This window comes from Diprion similis, chromosome 8 (genome assembly GCF_021155765.1).
Source record: "Diprion similis isolate iyDipSimi1 chromosome 8, iyDipSimi1.1, whole genome shotgun sequence".
Taxonomy (NCBI): domain Eukaryota; kingdom Metazoa; phylum Arthropoda; class Insecta; order Hymenoptera; family Diprionidae; genus Diprion; species Diprion similis.
In genome coordinates this window covers 5,458,403-5,478,471 of record NC_060112.1, presented here as the reverse complement: position 1 = coordinate 5,478,471, position 20,069 = coordinate 5,458,403, and the positions used below count along the sequence as shown (strand labels likewise).

Below are 20,069 nucleotides of genomic sequence, written 5' to 3'. Positions count from 1 at the left end.
TTACGATTTATTGATCTCTCTGGTACGGAAGACGAGAAGAATGCGAGAATTATGCAGTTTCTGAAACCGCCGACATGTTCACTTCGTGAAAGTATCCACTTCGAGGGCCGGATTGTCGTACGCCGTCTCGTTTTTGTTCCTCGACTTCATTGCCCACGGCTGAACCTCTCCAGAGGCGAATATTCCGTATATTACGGCACCTGCTATGTAGATCGTTGCCGCGATGATAAAGACTATCCTCCACTCGGCAGCGGACTAAAAATGTACATAAATTACACACGAAAGTAAAGATTAAACGTCGAACTCTTCAACTCGAAACGAGAAAGAGTGCGGGACTTCAGCTTCATTTGACTTGAAGTAGATTCCATGAAAATCACATTCCCACGGTCAATTTACCATTACGCACCTTATTTTGGACAATGTATCCAGTAATGATGGGACTGACGATACCAGGTACGGTGGCCATGGTGTTTCCAAATCCCATGAGAACGCTCGCATGTTGTGGTGCAATATCGAGATGATTAACGCTGGGAGAAATATCAAAGCGTATCAAAAAATTTACATCAGTTTTCAACAAAGAATTGATCTGGTCAATTTTGGCAAGAGAACAATGTTCAATTCACCTGAAGCCAACCCATGATAAACCCCCCAAACCAATGGCGATCGTGATGCAGAGGATGACGCTGACCGGAGTCATGATAAAGGCCGCGCACATCATGAATATCGTTTGACTGACGAAGCCCAGACAATTGAAGGTTTTGCGCACCTGAGTGAAAAAACGAATTGTCATAAATTTCAGGACACCATGGCAGATGACCATGCAAGTGGTGAGATGATGGCTACCTGAGTCGTCGTCAGTATTTTACGCTCTCGCAAATAATCTGCAACATATCCTCCAGCCTGAAGCATTATGGCCATTGCCAGGTAGGGTAGCGCAGATACAAATCCGCTCTTTTCAAGTTTGTAGTCCAGTGTATCTGCAACGATAAATTACATGCTGATTTCACCTTAATTGCTACCATGGGGCCACCATTAATACGGAGGAAAGAAAGATGTCTCGATAAATTTTCTGAAATTCATTTCCAGCGGACACTGAGATTTCATTGCATCATTTTTATCCATCTCGTCGGTGAATAATTCAAAGATATTCGTTAATGTGTAGGTAATGAGCTGCGATCAGAGGAGTGATCAGTATCAATTACGTACTTTATAACACTCCTGCAGATGAGGAAAAATTATTTGATTTCTCACGCTACCCACACTTACCCGATAAAAATGTTGGCAGCTGTGTCAGCATCGTGTAAAATCCCCAATTCTCACTGCAGTGAGCTGCAACAATTGCCCAGACTGGCATCGAGGTTACGATGTCTTTCCAAGGATGAATAACTTTCTGCAACATGTTAAGAATAATTATAAATTCAGCGCGAGAACATTGTTCGAGTTTTCGTAATCAGAAACGATCATTTGCTTGTCCTGTTTCAGTCTTCATAGGTTCCAAAATCTCTCTATGAAGCACACATTTCGAGATGTTAACTACCATTTTACTGACTTGAAAGATGAAAAACTCTTCACCTCACGATCAGACGTGGTAATGACTGTAAAAAAAGCTTGAATTCGAAGCTGTATCGATCCCATGTTCACGGTTGTCCTTAAAAAATGTTGGGATCAAAACAAAAAAGTCTAAACAGAAACTAGATATCATTTCTAGGACTCACCACGGTGAATGTAGTAATAGGATCAACAAAATTTGGTAATTAATTATCAAAACTCCGATGTTCCGATTGACTGGTTTTTTATGATGACTAGTTTATTTACAGTCAACCCTTACACTGTTGACTGCAAATTGACAATCTATCGAACATTCGTGAACATCTTTTCATACTTTTCTTTAAAATACGTCCGTTTCAACGGTCTTCGATTAATTGACCTAATTTTTTGTCGGTAGTAAGTGAAATATGAACTAAATCGCTCTACTGACCTCGTTGTCAACCTGGTTAAGCGACCCCTTTATGTGTCTGATCTCTGCTTTCGTGATGTACGGGTCGTCCTCCGGGTCGTCGGTGACAAAAATCATCCAAACGATGTACCAGATGAGGCCGAATGCTCCAAAGGAGTAGAAAACCGAAGCCCATCCTAGGCGATCAGCCATGATACCGCTTACCGGCATCGCGACGACGGTTCCTATGAAGCTTCCGGAAAACGCCAGGGTGCCCAGCTTCGATCTTTCCAAGGGCGGTGCCCACTTCGCCCATATCGCGTGAATGCATGGATACGTGACACCCTGAAAACTCGAGGTTTCCAATGAGCAACATGAACAATTTTAAAGAATTCACGTTAATCGTGCCACAAAGACGTCAACTCTTCCCGTTACTATCTCATAATCGGCACATAAATTATCATTCGCAATAGCTGAGAAATTTGGAATTATAATTTGATGTCAAAAGTGAAAATTGTCTTTAGACTTTGAGATTCGGAATGGTGCGCTTGAAAAGTTCATCGATTCTCATAATAAGCAGTTTCCTACTGTTTTGTAGGTAGTTGATTTGAATTTTGAGTTGAGAGATTGTCACATTAAGCGCCTAAAATTGACGAATTGAAACTGGCTCCTCAAAGTAGCTATACTTTCAAGATCAGGGGTTCCGGGATTCAGAGTTTTGGGTTTAAAAATATTATGGAATAAGTTCCGTTTCCAATTTTCGAACAACTCAGCTTCCAACGGTGGTTCCACTTGCCTCGAATATGCCTTCGATGATTCGCAAAGCAACGAGAATGTAAACGTTCACTCGCACTAGGGGTGGAGTGATGACGGTTAGAAGGGCTGTTACGGCTATGCCACCACCGAAAACTCTTTTGCCCCCAATTTTCGCTGCCAGCAATCCGCCGAACAGTTGCGTCGTGATGTAACCGTAAAAGAAGGAACTCAGTATCAACCCCTGGAGTTTCGAGTCCCAGTCGAATTCTTGCTCCTGAAAAATAAAACGGAGTTGTACCTTCACGACGGCAATTTATGATCGATTGAAACTCTATACGGAATTGATACGTCAGGGCTCCGTATTCTTTTTCGAAGAAAAGTCGCCCTTCAAGATAAAATTTGACTGTATTTGTTGACTGTTATTGAATAACAAATAAAAAAAAAAAAAAAAAAAAATAGAACTTCTGCGACCTGTCGAATCAGCTTTCTTTATTTTCGGGTGTCTGAAATCCGAAAGAGATTCGTCGTTCTTTATTATAGCTATTAGAAACTTGAGATAATTTTTACAAATTCATGCTAATTTTTGTTAAACAACATTCGCTCATATTTGCAGAGTATAATTAATTATGTACGAACGCTTAACAGCTGGTAATTATCTTCAGGTCGTTTATGGCACACTGAATTCTAATTTAAAAAAAAAAAAAATTATGCAGTAGCAGATGAAAAATATGTGTGGCATTTAAGTGGTTAAAGAAATAACAAACTCAGAGGTAAGTGGATGAATGAATGAACGATGTGATGAATACACAAATGAAGGATATTATACAATTAACGACAAGGAGATTTCGTCGTGTATCGCGTGGATTGTGCTCGAATTTAATTTCATGAGAATATTACACTAAGCATTATAGTTCGAATTCCTTTTTCGCTTACATAAACTTGCTTGCGAGACATTTAGAAGGATCTAGTAGTGAATAATATTCAAGCCAGAAGCAACCAACAACAAAAATTTCCGACTAATTCTTCAATTGCATATTAAGCTGTGATAAAACCTCGATGACTGGAAATTTCGCGATCACGTTTTTACCTTATACGTTCGACGAACAGTGCGTTTAGTTGCGAATTATTCGCGAACAAGTGGAAAATGACCCTGACATTACAAAACGTCAACGAGGACGCCGATTCAGCTTATCAAATGTGCCGCAAGAGGAATTTGTTCTATATACCTACGTACACGCACGTATATACATAACGCATACATTCCAGCAGATAGAAGTTTATTACACTGTGCCGGTATCTCGCATCGAAGAACCGGTTGCCTTAAATATAACTCGTACCATACCCACTTATTCTAATGCAGGAATTAGCTCTGAACTACCATCAATGCTTTATTGTACATAGATAACGAGATGGACGTATGTAAATGTAAACGCGTGTAAAGCCAACCCGACTGTTCCCCTCAATTACGGCTCCGCATTAATATTTTCACATCGTAACGAGGGTAAAAATTTTTTGTTCCATTTACCGTTTTGAAGAAAGACTTCCAGATTAAAATTATTTGTAAAAGCTCGAAAAAAATTGTTTGAATTACGTAACCTTCGATGGTGATTATTGTTGTTGTTTTTTTTTTCACAAAAGTTTTATATTTTTTTGTTTTTACCTTTGACAAGGTAATTGAGAACTGCCATTCAATTCGGAATTTATTCATTAATTTCAACAATCAAATGTTATCCGGTTGCCTAGTCTCAGAATCAACTCGGTAGACTGTACCGAACGCTGTTTCAACACAATTTACCTTATTGTGCTCCAAACAATGATTATACCTGTAGTATGAATGTGTAACGGCCTTCAAGTACGCCTCAAGTTTTACTCTCGTGGCGTAATCGTAAAGTCGACATCGCGTGCACGGATATTCTCTCCGTAAAATTGAGCAAACAAGTCGTGAAAAGAAGAAGAGAATATAAACCGAAGGAAATAGTATTGAACAAAATAACCACGTGAAGAACGGTCAGACAGCATTCAACTAAAGGATATTTAAAAGACGTAGAAGAGTTGTATTCTTCATTCGAAATAAAAAAAAAACACTTAAAAAGGAAAAAAAAAATATAATTACAATTTATATAGTCCTCAGCGGATGGAATTTTTTTTTTTTTTTAATAATATAAAAATAATTTTATTTCACATAAGTTTGTTTTACTGTAGAAATAAATGAGCATTATTAACAAATGAATATATATATTTTAAGGACTATCAGAACGAGCTCTTTGTAATATTTTTAGTATAAAAAAATATTTCTATTTTTACTATGATATTTCATTGTAATAAGACATTTTTTATATATTATATATATTCGAAGATATGGATTCAGTTGATTTGTCGAATTTCTCTACAGTGTATAACTATAGTCATTTGTATTTCAGATGACAGCATTCGCAATATTTAACATTTTACGTTTAAATTATCGTGAAGATTAACTCGGGGAATATCGCGAGTGTTTAAAGACATTGAGAATGTTTAAATATGGAATATTTTGCTCTGGCTTAATAAGAAGGTAGCGAAGGTGGTTGAGTGCTTGCATTTGTGTCTTCATGATAATAAAAATTTATCAATCGCACCGTAAAACTGATCGCGATAACGCTATTACGACGAAAAAAATAAATATCGTATACATCTTTGTACTCCGTGAAGTTAATAATCCTGCACTTGAAACCAAGGTTTAAATAATTTTAAACCTAATCAGGAATTCATAAATTATATTATATCATCGAAAGAGAACACGTGACTTTTTGGTTTTTCATTATTGGAGAATATACGACAGTTTTTCATGTTGCGAAATTTTTCGAAGCTTCACGAATATATTAATTTGTGTTATTCGTGAGGTAAAAGAATTTTCAGAAATCTGTGAATATTGATATTCCGCAAATACAATCGTGAAGATGGACCTTTTTTGTATTAATTTATATCTTGGATTTTATCCATTTCTAGTCTGTAATTTGTACATGGATACGAATTATCCGAAGAGTTATTTCATCTGTTCTTCTTAATTCGATGTTATTGAGTGTTCATTTTATAGGAAAAAATATTGAGTCATCCCTTCATTGAGAAATCACTGGTTTGAGTAACTTACGTAACTCAAACCGAGAAAATTTTATTTGTATCGTTTGACATGAAAGTAAATCAAACAGAACAGGCATCTTTAGTACTGACAGTAAATTGCAGGTAGAATTACCAGATTCTCTAAAAAAAGGAACCCAAAATTTCGCAGAACATGGACAAACGGGAAGCAGGGAAAACAGAAGAAACAATGGACACAGAAATAGTGAAATCACTTTACATTTCAATGAAGAATCGACAAAAAAGTGTAGAACAAGCCGAAAGAATTCGGAAAAATCAGGATAAATGATAAGAATTTTAGTAAAAAGAACCAATTGCCTGATCGGATTGAGAAATCGTGAATTTTTTGTGGGGAGAAAAATTCTTCGCACAAGATAGTTCGACACAAAGAAATCTTTGAACACGGAATTGAACGGTGTAACCACCGGATTGTGAATATAAAATATAAGCGCAAGTAAATGTGAATAAAATCGGTGAAAGGCCGAGCGAACGTTTTGCACTTATTGTTAAAAGTGTTTCACTCATTTCGGCGTCACGTTCACTCTTCTTCTGGCGTTATTTAGTGGTTTCGAAATTGATTCGAACGCGATGGTTTCAACATCGTTTTATATTATAACCGATTCGCATACTCACGTAGTACGTATTGCCGTCAGCGTCGATTTTTGTGTTGTTCGCGGTCATGGCGACGATGGCGATGCTCAAATTCACCCGAAGAATGTAGCTCGTGAAAAAGCCGAAGAAGGCCAATATTGCCAGGACGTATCGTCTCTTCTTCCAAAACATCCAGCTGGGCCCCTCCGTCTCCTCATATTGAACCCTGGAAGGTTTACAATCTTGAGATATTATTTGCAACTAGTTTTTGATCGGCTGCTTTCCTTTATCAAGTATCGAAAACAGTACAAGCCGGCATTCGATACTGGAATAAAAATTTTCCATTCACTTGTCTATAAAACACTGTAAAACAAGATCAACTAGGACTTATTGATAAGTAATAAGTATGTATAATAAAATAATAATATCCTTTTCACTTGGGAAAGAAGTAAAAGGAAACATGATGTTAATTCGATGTTATCGTAGTAAAAAAATCAAGAATACGTCCCTGAGATAACAGAGTATTAAACCCTTCCGAAGTACAGTCATAAGTCCATTACAGACGTTCCACGTCAAAATATATCATATTTATAAGTTGTTCAGCCTTGAATTCTTTTTCATCGCACAGCACATTGTGAATAATGAATATTGATGAAATTTTTTTCTCGCGAACTAATATCCGGCCTTAAAAAATTTATCGGAAAAGTTGGCAAGTTTAGCACATGGTGTAAAAAAATGATTGAGTCGCGTTAGAATTGAGTTATTAAAATCATGATTTTCGTAACAACGATAAAAATAGAAGTTTCCTTGAATCCCATTTTGAAAAATTACCCGCATCAATAATCGTCGATCATTGATTACAAAGAAAATTTTACTCACGTTCCATACTCGGTGTCTCGCGGCTCACGTCCGTCGGTTTTCCCGGCCATAATCACCTGAAAAACGCGATAAGCGAACTGGTTAATCCACAACTCGAAGAAACACAGGCGAAACCAGTATCGCGAATGTCACTTGAATGCAGCGAATACATTATCCACCTGAAAATATTTCAGGCTATTCCACGAGTCTGCGAAAGTTGCGAACCACGTGGCAATGACCCAAATTTAAAACTAATGACGATACGCGAAACGCAAGGCTCTATACAAATTCACAAAAATCTACTATCAAAATCCGTCAATTTCAATCGCCCCGTTGACAGCCTGTTGATCAGGCGATAAACGACAATTGTCAAACGGAATCATAGAACTGACGTCGAAGAGGTTTAATTTTCGGACTAACTTGTGTCTCGATTAAAGCTGTGAAAATATTGTTAGATCGGTGTGCCAAAAAAGAAAAAAAAAAAAAAAAAAAAAAAATCACGGTTGCTTGAGAGGAAAAAATTTTCGATCAGTATTCCGAGAAACGCGGATGGTAAAGAAGAGGAATTTAGTATCTCCTCATGGGCAGCTGCATTGCAAAAATCACTGAACACTGACGATACTGGTTGTAACTTTTCCACAGTATGACGTCGTCACGTTGATATTGATCGGCGTCGCGACGCTGCTGATTACCGTGCACACGCGGCGAACTTCGGGACGACACTTCGCAACCTGTTGCTCGAACTGCACGGACTGAGGCGTTGTAATTCCAGGATAATGAAGTTTGGCAGATGGCACGGGGCACGAGGAACACGTGGCCCACTCCCACGAACAAACTGCAACGGGGGGCCGCTGCTGCGGTGAACGATCCGGCAGTGAATGCGCGAAGACTCAGCCTCTGCGCACCCAAGGCTCGACGATATTTAAGATTAGGAAATTATTCGTACTTTCACTTTCAGCGGTGGGTACCGCCTTCCGCGTTCCCCTCCCTGCAGATCGCACGTCATGTCCTCGAGTTTGAGCCACGCTGCCGATCCAGGAACTTATCTTCAAGCAGAACTATGATAGCTACATTCGACGTCCTTCTGTTGCAGGATTGCAGTCCAGGTCACGCGACCTCGGGATGTGGAATCGGTATAAAAAAAAATCGGTTGGGATCGGTAAGAAATCGGTCGCGATATCGAAGAGACAACAGACTTGCACGGAAATTTTTTTTATTGCTTGGTAGAAAATTATCATGCTATTGCTTCTGGGAACCGATTTCACAATCGATGTAGCTCTGAATTTTATAATTGTACTAAAATATTCTATACGCAAGTTTGAAACGCGATTGTCTTGTGCATTTATTATAGATCTCGCCTAGGACATTGACCATCAAACGTGGTAATGAAAATTTTTTGACCGTTATTGATGAGAAATCGTTGAAGGACTTTTTACCTCATAAATACCGATATTGAATTTTTTTTTTTGTCGATTTTCAAACGATCTGTACCGATTATTTTATACTAATACTTATCTACTGATACCGATTTTCAAGGATTACGATGGACGAGCTTGTACAAAAACGCTAATCAATAATAACAGGGGCATCAATTTTCATGACACGATTACTTTGACGATGATATTTCTCATCTGTATCAAAATTTCAACGATTCTTTTGACCTGATTTATTTTTCTGCGATCGTACAGTACTAGTTTTAATTTTTTTGTTTAGTATGAATAATCCAATAAAGTCAACTAAAACTCGAGGAAGTGTTTTTGGAGCAGTTTTGTAACGTTAATATTCTATGAAATAACTAACGAGCTAGAATTGAGTCTGAACACCATACAAGTTTCCAAATTCTACATCGACAGTGTTTAATACGTGTTACCGAGCTGTTTTCGATCTCGAGTTAATATGTTTTTGCTGGCAGGTATGCGGTAAAAAAAATTAATCAGCCCGTGCGTAGGCCAAAGATCGATAACCTCGTATAAAATCTATGGATAAGTACAGCAAGGTGGAATAATGTTAGAGAAACAAAGCGGAAAACTAGACCGAGCGGAAAAAAATTAATCATTTCAATCGAACGTTAGAAGCCTTTCGAACGCGATGCGTGACCATTCAGGAACGCTGTTGAATGTTTGCATGTGTATAACAAATAACACACGCATGCGTGCTTATACATCTACGCATGTGTATACAATTCACCGTTAATCCGTTCGATTCTGTGCTACTTCGTGCACAATAATTGTGCACGTACCTCACGTAAAGAGGTATAATGATTTCAGAAATGGCGCTGTTGTGCTCGTTGCTATATTACATGAACGTAACTTATCTATATGATAATTTAGGTCTGGTCGTAATTGTTACATGTCTTGCGTCGTTTTTTTTTTTTTTTCAAAGCAATGAATGGAACGTGTTTTGAAAATTTACGCAAATTAGAAAACGACATTTTTTTCTATTTAAAGATAATGGCGCGTTTTTTAAATATTCTTTCATCATTTATGAAAAAAAAAAAATGAACTTTGTTTTAGTCTCTGAAAAGCTTGTAGAATCGAGTGACGATTTCAATTTGTACAGTACCAGGTAAGAGTAAAGTTCCATATAGGAAATTAAACCAATGATTTTCTTGGATGGAAAATAAGAACTATCATGGGAAATCCTGAAGCTTATTATTTACCCAATTTCGATTAGTCATAGCTCATTTAAATCCGAAATGAATATAATATTAACTGCAAATGAAACATATCAATTATTGTTTCACAATTGATTTAACGAAAAATGTTGTGAAATATATTCTAACCAGAAAAATCACGTTACGTATATTTACACTCCAAAATATTTTCTGCTTTTATATAGTTCATATAATTAATAGTTAAAGAACGAAGCGGAAATATGAATACGGAGTGCAGTCGAGTCCGTCTTAATAAATTGGCGAGAAAAGTATGACAATTGCAGTTATGTATGGTAACAATTTAATCTTAGTTCATTCAGAAAAAAAATGGGATGATGAAACAGGATATATACCGGGTGTCTCAGACCACCTGCCCACCGCTTCTAAGACCTGGAGAACTTAGCTTGTCCTCTCTGAGCGGTATACGATCAGAAATAAGCAAGTAGAAAAATTACAAAGTGACTGAGAATTATCAGAAAACACCGTCGTATGATAAAATGTTATACATAAAATAAATAATAATTTTAACACTAAAGTGAGTCTGAATAAATAACTCAAGCTAAAGCAGATTTACAGTTATTTTTTAACGTAAAAATAATATATTGTTAATATCGTTTAACACTTTTTTACTGTCTTACCTTAACTCAGCCAGCAGGAGAGCTCGACTCGGTCAAGTTCGTCGGAGATGCAATTTGCGAGATCGGTTGCCGGAAGCAGGTCACTCTTATTACACGTTGCGTGATTTTGCGATGATCTATTTCATGAGGTACGTCCAAGAGCGTCTAGTAATGGCCGCGTTGCACAATACCGACATTGCAGGTACGGAAACGGTCATAATCCGGTTATTCATTCCCCCCATTGATGCGGTCTTCACGAGTCAAATGTAGTAGGTAGGCGAGTACCGTGTATCCACACGTGAATAACGTGATTAATTTGGCTCACGATGATAATAATACACCGAAGTATTAATTAGGATTTACATATATGTAATCCAAATAATTATTGACACGAAAAACTATAAAACGAAGGTTGTAAGAAGTGCAATTTGTTTTTATAGAAGCAAAAAGAGACATCAACAATTGACAATATTTTCAATGCAAAATGTTTGAATAAATTTGTTCAATTTTAAGTGATTGTTATCAATTTTTTTTTCTTTTTTGTAAATGATTCATTGACAGATACGTTTTTTTCTGCTGATCAGTTACAAAGACGCTAGGTATGTCACGGGGTGACATTGTAAGTTGCGAACGATAAGTTTGGGCCTTTCTTTTTGAAAGCACAGTTATTCGTGTTACCGAAAAACTATTTTCAACGATTTATAAAAGACTCACTCTTTTATTTATTTTTCGAAACTGTAAAATTTTTCTTCCGAGTTCTTGATAACTGGACTTTCTCACTCAAAATTTGGGATTTTTTCATTCGTTTTTCAATAGCACAAGATATTTTCAGTCTAATTCATCGTGGTTTACTTCGCTTTTGACGTCTTGAAAATTTGACGTCATTCTTTTCTTGGCCGAAGAATAACATTTAGTGCCGAGAAATTTAACCTTAGTTTAGTGATAAAATACGGGTGAATGCGACGTGATAACTTGTATACAAATTTTTTATTGACACTGGCTTGATTTCCTTATACGTTCATTGAGATTAACGACCTTATAATTTTTATGGTAAAATTAAGGCGCACTGTATATAAGAAATTTGATGCCAATTACCAACACCATCACGGTTCCAACTCTAAAAATCACTAATATGTTATTTAAAGTGTTATTTGTAATGAATTTATTTATCAGGGTTGAAATTCACATTTGTTAATTCGTTAAAGATCGGTTTTGGAAAGTCACTTTTATTTTACACATTCACTTGAGTTGTTTCCATGAATTTTATGTACTAATCGTACAGTATTAGAATTCTGATTGTTAATAACTAAACCACTTCCTTCTAAGGTAACACAAATTTACACGTTCGTATAAATTGCGCAGCGCGATGTGTTCGAGAAGAGAGCTCGAAACGGACTAATTTTGTCTGCGTACCTATTCTACACACAATACAATACAGCTATGAAACGGTCAACACACACACAAACAAGTTTCCTCAAATCGATGAGTACAATAACACCGGCGCACAAAATAAAAGTGGTTTGTACCAAAGGCACGACCTATGAATTCTTATGTATTTTGACGTGCTGAATCCGAATCCGGGGTTAAAAATGATTTTATACCCACCATTTTTTTCAAAAGATCAGAAAACCACCCTTAAAAACGGAAAACTCACTATCAAGGGAATCAGCATTAGGAAGCCGACTGAAAATGACTGCGACATCCAATCTGTGCGTATTTTGATTAGCTGACGCCGAATCTGGGGTCAAAAATGCTGGAACAGACACCATTTTTTTTTTATTATTGATAAAATTCAGTAATGATACAATTATAAATTCTAATCGGAAAATTTAAATCCATTTAAAAAATGTTTATTTAACTCTGTGAAAAATAAACGAAAAGAATGATTTAAAATATACGAACCGGCATAACAATTTTGAAATTTCTTTCGAAAAATCACTGTTCAAATCACGATTTTTTTTTAATGCTATCGTATGTTGTTGTACGTGAAACAAGATTGGTCACGTATTTTTTTTTAGTTCATTTGAAGGGTAAATACCACCCCTAAAGTTTTCCTCGAGCCAAGTCTCGGTTGGCATTTACCGCAATCCTTTTGTTAAGTTAACCTGATGGATCCTCGATCTCGGGAGATGTTGCATCTGATAAACTCGTCCAGCACTTTACCGATTATGCATGCCATTTATTTGAAACAAATCTAGAGTCAGTTAGAACCCACCTGGTATCAGGTCAAAATCAATTATCCACAGCAAACACATCATGTTTTACAAACTTTATATATTTACTACGAAATATCCTACTGAATTGAGATGCTCGTTAAACATCGAAACATGGAGGATCCATTGCGCTTATGTAAATAGTACAATATTTGACAATTATAAACACTAGTTAACAAAATGTGGTTTCAAATTTTTTTAAATCAGTGTGCGCACCTCACGTATATGTTCACACGCAGAGCCAGTAAGTATAGTAAATGCGTACCGATATTGTATTTGTGATCAAGATGTGGGGTAGAAATCTCAGAGGCTGTGACTGAAACCAGGGTTTGACTGATGTCTGTGCACTTTGAAATATAATCCTGGAATTCACGCTGTTCACCGAGAATTTAATTCAAGTATTCCGTAATTTTATTACTCTTCGACTAAATTCAACTCGATTAACTTCACTTGCGTTTTCTAACCTTTGTCGTATAATATTTCTCTGTTGAGAGCTCTGATTTGACTGGACCATATCCATTATCTATTACCGTGTAATTGCAAGTGTGTTGTAAAATTTTGTATACGTTTTTATACAATTCAAGCACTGTTCGGTTCACCTAAATTACTGCAAGCAATCTATAAGGTTGATTACGATGAATCGTGAAATAAATCGTTTAAACTATGAAAATGATGCTTAATAGTTGAAACGAAAATTCAGGGAGTGGATTGAAACATATTCTGTTCTTGGAGTCGCGAGGGATTTTCACTTAGATATAGTGTAAAAAATTTAATGATTATCAGTGCCATGAAATTAGAATTAGCAGCGGAGACAAAATAAGTATATTAGAAAATACAAATGATTGATTATGTGCTTAGGGTTAAAATTTTGTGAGCAACGACTTGTATGATTGAGCTATTGCAGGCTATTAAGATCGTCTTATCTTGTGACAACAAACATATTTGTTTCGATAACACAAGATTTGGACGTGAACGATTTGGCATTCATTGATTGTAATAATCCAACTGGAGATGGAAATTATTTTGTCTTGTGATAAATTGGAGCGAATCTAAAGAGTGATAAGATCAGTGTAAGTATGTTGGTGTCTTTGACTTTCATTGGTAACAAAAATGAATTGAATAACGACGATCCTTCACGAAAAAATTAGACACTACCATTTTTAGAATATTCTTCATTAAGAAATAACAGTTTTCAATAATTTTAATAAATTTCGAATACGCCTGCCTACTTGCAGACATGCAACACACAACGCATGAATCAAATCGTGTAATCAGACACCAGGCGCACAGAACTGATGGATTGCCTATCGGTAAGTTGGCAGGCGTTTCGCCTACATTTTTCCACATCCTTCAAACTACCAAACATCGATGAACGAAATGTCACTGTTGTTGAAACTAGTGTTGTGATAAATGTGGTTGAATATTTTCTGGAAAAATAATTGAAAAGCTTCATTGGGTGAGCATGAAAAAGGAAACAAGTGTTTTCTAAATGAATAATTGAATGATAAGGACAATTAAATCGCAACACTTTAATTACAGCGTATCATTCCAGTAATTAAATTCATGTTTATAATTCTTGATGTTGATTGAATTAAATTGTTTTATGCTGATACCAGAAGAGTCAAAGAAAAGACAATGCGGTCAACGAATAATATTAAAGTTTCACGAATCAAAATCGTGTTTATTATAATATACGAAATGCAAATATATATACTTTATAGCTACACATGCAGCGAGGAAACATTCCAATAATAATATTATCATCTTATTTATGTTATTTATTACGTTGTTATTTACTCTGTTATTAATCATTATAATTTAAACCTTGATTACACGTATGTCGCAATTCTATATCTGTCCCAAAAAACATTAATACGAGGGCAATTATACGCACGTATTGCCGCAGTTATTTTCGCAATAGAATGATTTGAGATAAACGATTTGGTACGACTTCAAGAAAAATAACGAATCATGACTTTGGAAATTAATCTCCTTACACGCCTCGTGAAAATTCATAATCACAGCTTGAGCGAGCTTTGTAATCTCGCCGCTTTCTTCGCATCGTTTAATGCGAACCTTCTATTAATCATTTGTAAGTCACTGACATTATCGGAGTCAGAGATTCATGTTATTGTTGGATAATAAATTACACCAGAACAATTACATTCAGAATTGTTTTTTCCCCAGTATATTATTTCTTCGAAAAGTGTCCGAGTCAAAATCTTTTTTAGAAATATTTTTATAATAAAACCCAGTGAAATGGGAAAATATTTTTTTAAATACGTGTAAAAACTGATGAAGTCATTTTTCGTTGATATTTCAAAAATCATTCGAAAAACTATAACAAAACAACTTGTGCCAATAATATGCACTTGTACAAAAACGAAAAAAATACATTTCAGAAATACCAGTCCGTCAAAAACTGAAAATTGAGTAAATAAACAATTAATAAAATTACTGTATCTCAATTGTTTTTGAAACCCTCTGAAATCCTTCACGTACAAAACGATATTTAAACTATCAAAATCTACAAAAATGAGAGAATCAAAATTCTGCAGAAACATTACACATCGTCCGAGTATCTTGAGCACTAAATCGCATATGGTAGGGTACCCCGAAAATTGTCTGGCAGTCGAGGTTTCCTACTACAGACTGTCAGCTGCGCAAAAACTTTAAAATTGAACGTGGAGCGCTGGACTGCACGATGAGACTTAATTTCTTTGACTTGTGTTTTAGAGAACAAGTGATCGGAGCGCGGGAATCAAAGTTGTGACATTAATTCCGAATCGTCTCCGAGTGATTTGTTCATACCGCGTTCTTTTTCCATTTCCGATAACCGAATCATATGTGAGCCGACAATTATCATTGGAGCAAAGGGTCATTCAGCGCGTAAGTCTCGATCCCATGTCGCGAGACCCCCCAAGGCTCTCTACTTGCGTCAATTAATTGCGATACACAAATGACTTTACTGTCGATTTCGCAAGAGATAAACGGCAGAATGTGTAATCGCTCTGCGGAACATTATCGCATTGCTTGTCGTCAATTTCATCACGCGCGAAACTATCGTGATGTGAATTTGTAAAATTGTTATTTTTTCGTCACCCCATGTAGACTAGAGATAAGCATATTTTCAACTCACGCCACCGAGTAAAATGGCACGAAAAATATTTATTGTGTACACGTTTGTACGTCAGTGGTCATTACAAAAAAGCCGATTCTCGTGTATTCTCAGTGAATTATTTCATTCACCCGCAGTTCATCAGTATTGCAAAAGAAACTTTGAATTGAAATATTCTCCCGAGCAAAGATTTTTTTCTAGTTTTTCAAGTTCATTTTTAAATACACTTTGAATTTGTAAACATTATATTTGTTCAAGATGACGTAATTTTTGGAGAACCTATAATTATAATATACTTGACAGTTAAAAATTTTTATTTTCCATCCAGTGAACGAGAATAATTGGAATAATTTTTTATAATTGTCAGATGCCTCGTTGTTGGGTATGAATTCGCATTGTACTACCAAATGATAATTTTTTGATGGTAGAATCTTTTGTTACTCACAGTTTTTGAAATTTATCTTAAATTTAAGTTGAATATGTAAAAAATGATGTTCTTTCAAGACAATGTTATTTCTAAATACTGCATAATGAATTACAATACACGTGACAAATTTTTAAATTTAGTTTTTACACTGTTTTCATCATTAATTCACCGAACAAAACTTCATATTCACATATATTATCAAGGAACAATGTTACGGCAGAAAAATTCTTTGGCACGTATATTCTAGTTGAAATAAAAAAAAAAAAAAAATCATCGCCGATCTCTTTTACGGTCATCGATTGATCATCCCTTCGTCTCGCGAGAGGTTCAATCGAGTTTCCGGGATAGGCTGACCTATGCCAGTAGGTCCGAAGGGCGCGTTCCATATGGTCGTAGAATTTCGCTATAAGCGAAGTCAGTCAGATGATGATTGAACGGCGTGTCAAGAGGGGAAGAAAGAGCAGAAAAGAACACGTGTGGAAGGTGGCTAAATGATCTTGAAAATATCCGCGTAGCATTTCCCAGGAAAATACGTTCGATATGCCTTAAGGTACGCCATACGCATGGTAAGAACACGATTCATGGTGGATAAATTGACTTCAGCGAGAATTGCGCTGCTCGGCAATCTGTAAAACCAGTCATCGTCCGAACGGCGAAAAGACTGACGAGAATGTTGTTCGATTCACTCGAGGCCCTTTCGCAGGATATGCAACGAGTTTCTTGCTCGCAGCTGCGATCCAAATGCGGTAGGCGCGGAATGGCAAGAAAATAATAGGTGTTAATTTCATGCCGCTGCTACAGCTCGGACGATTATACATTCCATGGGGTTCGATGCTAATAGCACAGCTGCTGGACCCAGTGACGCAGGAAAATCCAATATTCTCCGCGAATCGATGATTTTTTAAACGCTGTTCTTGGGGTTTATAATAAACCAAATTTCGCAGCTGCTTGACAAAATTGGTACACATGCGCAAAAAGGGGTGAAACTAAAAATCATCACGTCATATTATTTATATTCTTTGATTGAAAAAAAATAGATTGAAGCAAATGCAGGAAACTGAAAATTATAATAATCGGTGAAATTTAATCGTTTCTAAAATCTGCAATGGAACATTTCAACGAGAAATAAAAAACACGACATGATTATTCCGCCTTCTTCTAATTTAAAATAACAAAAATTGGATTTATTCTTCCTGAAAATAATCAATTCAGGCTATCGTTTTATCCTCTTCCTTTCGGTGGGACTCGAGTATATATTTTCTCAGGATATTGCACACGTTTTACTTGTTGCTTAAATCTATGTAGAGTAACATGCATCGAGTTAACGAAACTCTTTCTGTAGAGGCAGAATCTTCCCGGAGAATCTACGGAGTTTGAACTTGGCTCTTTAATGCATTACAAAACGAAGGAAAGGAAAGAAAATAAAATCCATTTTTCACACGATTATACATCTGGCTGGAAAAAAATAATTAGGTAATATTTCTTTTATTTTCATAATGAAAAACTAATTGCGGATATTACGAGCAACTGAATTTCACTGATTTTGAATTATGTTATGGATATACCTTGCAGGCATGCAGGCTGACGTTGCATTGTTGTGTAAGTTATCAATTTTAGTTCGATTGCAAAAGCAAAAATACGAAATGATTGTTTCTACTTACCATATATATTCAATACAAATGCAAAATCTTTTTTTTCTACGTAAAATCCCAACTAGTAGTGAAACGGCCCTGGACCTCTACCCTCACAAAGTGGCCAATTGCCTTTTCAACCCACAATCAGTTCACTTCCGGCGAATACAAGCTCCGCTGCGTTATATACCTGCAGTGTTTCAATGCGTACACGACAGAGTTTTGTAAAATTTAGTATTTCTATTACCACTTTCACTTCACATATTATCGAATAGAAAGTGAGTCAACTGAACAGTAATTTTCCAGTTGCCTTTAACAGGTAGGTTTCGTGGAAAAAAATTATTGCACTTCATATTTCCACAAAGTAGAGTATAAAAATTTCCAATAAAATAGGACTATTGCGAGAGTTGCATGCAATTAAATTTTGCTGTTTACGATACATGAATGGATAACATATGAGGCATTCAATCCCAAACCGACTTACATCTGACCCTCATCATCGGCGATTGCAATTAGTTTTTAAGTATGGTGTAGAGTGTATAAAAAAAAAACATGTTTCACTGAGTTTTAGATTTTTTGGACCACGGGTTTGATTTTTACAGTTCCTAAGAATTCGAGAGTCCAATTTTCCAATCAATAGCCCCAATCGACTGGCTTTAAACTTTTTTCGTGAATTCTTTGTTAAAAAACAAAAATTTTGAGACTAATTCGGAAGTTGACAAACCTTTGGTTTAGAAGCTATAGGCGAAACAAGTGATTAAGAAGTGAGAAAAATCGATTAAATAGTAATTTCAAAAATAGAAATATCAAATACAAAAATTCCATCTGATCTCCGAATGTTCGTTTTTTAATGTAGAATTCATGAGTAAAATTTGAAGCCAATCAATTGAGGTTATTCATTCGAAAATTGGATTTTCGTATTTTTGGGAGCAGTAAAAATCAAACCCGTGATTCAAAAAATCTAGCACCAGATGACAAATGTTTTTTGGTATACTCTACACCACGCTTAAAAATAAATAAAAAAATCGGCGATGGTAAGGGTCATACGTACGACGGTTTGGTGTGGAATGCCTCATATAATTTATTTGTTTATTCGTTATTCACATATTTATTCGACTTCAGAATTGAGATCCCCTAAGAGACTAAATTTCGGAAAGATCACAATCTTTGTACAAAATGCCTGAAGGTATTTGTAGAGAAGGAAATTTTCTGTGATTATGTGTCTCACTCACGGTAGTGCTTAAGTACCACTATTGTAGTACCAATTGTTTCCTACAATTTCAGTTGGGTAATTAGGATTCTGACGTCAGCTGCTCGCAGACGTCTGAACTACAGTTTTTATATCAGATTCATATGATTTTGGTTCCGATTTTCCAGGATTTTCTTAAATTAACTTAGCAATTTTCGAGATATTCGAATAACAAAATCTAAAAAGAGCTAAAAATGATGATATCTTGAGAATGGATTGACGGATTTCAATGGTTCTGGTGTCAATTGACGCGGCTTTTCGTACCTTAGAATTGACTGAATTTCTAATTTCATCAGTCACGCGGTTTTTCTGTTATTCAAATAACAACCTGAGTACAAAAAGTGAGTTCATTTATCAGAGTCACTCAGATTAACCACTTCTTTCAGACCGTTGTATCTGCTTTAACTTTATTTCAAATGATTTAAAGAAGCAAAAAAATGACCAAATAATTACTTCCTAAGATCAACATAAGAAAAATTCCATCAACCACTTATCACTTTCATTTATCTTATGATGAATTTATTCTTATAACTTCGAAACTGCTGGACCCTTCGGACCCAAAATCTAATCAGTTCTACCTACCGATAAGTCCCAACGATTGAGACCAAGATCATTCAAATCCGTATAAATTCCTTCTCCAGACATCGTCGAACAAAAAATTGCTTAGACACACAATAATTCGAAAGTGGTAGAAAATGATTCTCCAGACCTTAAAATTCAGTCCCTAATCTTGCCTCATCGCTTTTTCCTTGTGAAAAATAAGGACGGGTGGTTAATAAATTGCGAAAAAATTATGAAGACACTATCGTTCAAGGATTCCAACGTCAAATGTTGAATCGAGGTGCAGCAGATTGGCCAATGCGTGTGTTTAAGCCGGTTGCGTTACAAGCAATCCCTACGTAAGAG

The 20,069-nt window shown here is 36.0% G+C and overlaps 1 protein-coding gene and 1 long non-coding RNA gene across 6 annotated transcripts; one reads left to right on the top strand and one right to left on the bottom strand.

The window, feature by feature from the left end:
• Nucleotides 1-20: 20 nt before the first annotated feature.
• Nucleotides 21-12,654, bottom strand: LOC124408437 (sialin). Of its 5 annotated transcripts, none has more exons than XM_046885323.1 (11): nucleotides 12,564-12,618; nucleotides 8,202-8,281; nucleotides 7,277-7,332; nucleotides 6,440-6,623; nucleotides 2,733-2,966; nucleotides 1,979-2,281; nucleotides 1,267-1,390; nucleotides 844-977; nucleotides 624-766; nucleotides 407-527; nucleotides 21-255 (listed from the first exon to the last, which is right to left on the bottom strand). In XM_046885323.1, exons 1-11 carry the CDS (start codon nucleotides 12,601-12,603, stop codon nucleotides 79-81), a joined length of 1,596 nt encoding a protein of 531 aa, XP_046741279.1. In that variant the 5' UTR covers nucleotides 12,604-12,618; the 3' UTR covers nucleotides 21-78. The 5 variants fall into 5 exon arrangements, with proteins under 5 accessions (XP_046741279.1, XP_046741280.1, XP_046741283.1 ...); XM_046885324.1 differs by lacking the exons at nucleotides 8,202-8,281; nucleotides 12,564-12,618 and adding exons at nucleotides 7,676-7,713; nucleotides 7,786-8,141; XM_046885327.1 differs by lacking the exon at nucleotides 8,202-8,281 and having other exon boundaries at nucleotides 12,564-12,654.
• On the top strand, nucleotides 2,855-19,250 carry LOC124408439. The gene is made up of 3 exons (XR_006929440.1): nucleotides 2,855-2,983; nucleotides 5,464-5,470; nucleotides 19,235-19,250. It is a non-coding gene; the product is annotated as an uncharacterized LOC124408439 (long non-coding RNA).
• The last annotated feature ends 819 nt before the right edge of the window (nucleotides 19,251-20,069 follow it).

Coding starts and splice junctions, on each gene's coding strand:
- LOC124408437 (XM_046885323.1), bottom strand. CDS start 12,603: ATGCCAACCGAGACTTGGCTCGAGGAAAACTTTAGGGGTG. Junction 7,333..8,201: donor ACCCACCGCTGAAAGTGAAA/GTACGAATAATT, acceptor CGCGTTTTTCAG/GTGATTATGGCCGGGAAAAC. Junction 528..623: donor TTATCATGGGTTGGCTTCAG/GTGAATTGAACA, acceptor TATTTCTCCCAG/CGTTAATCATCTCGATATTG.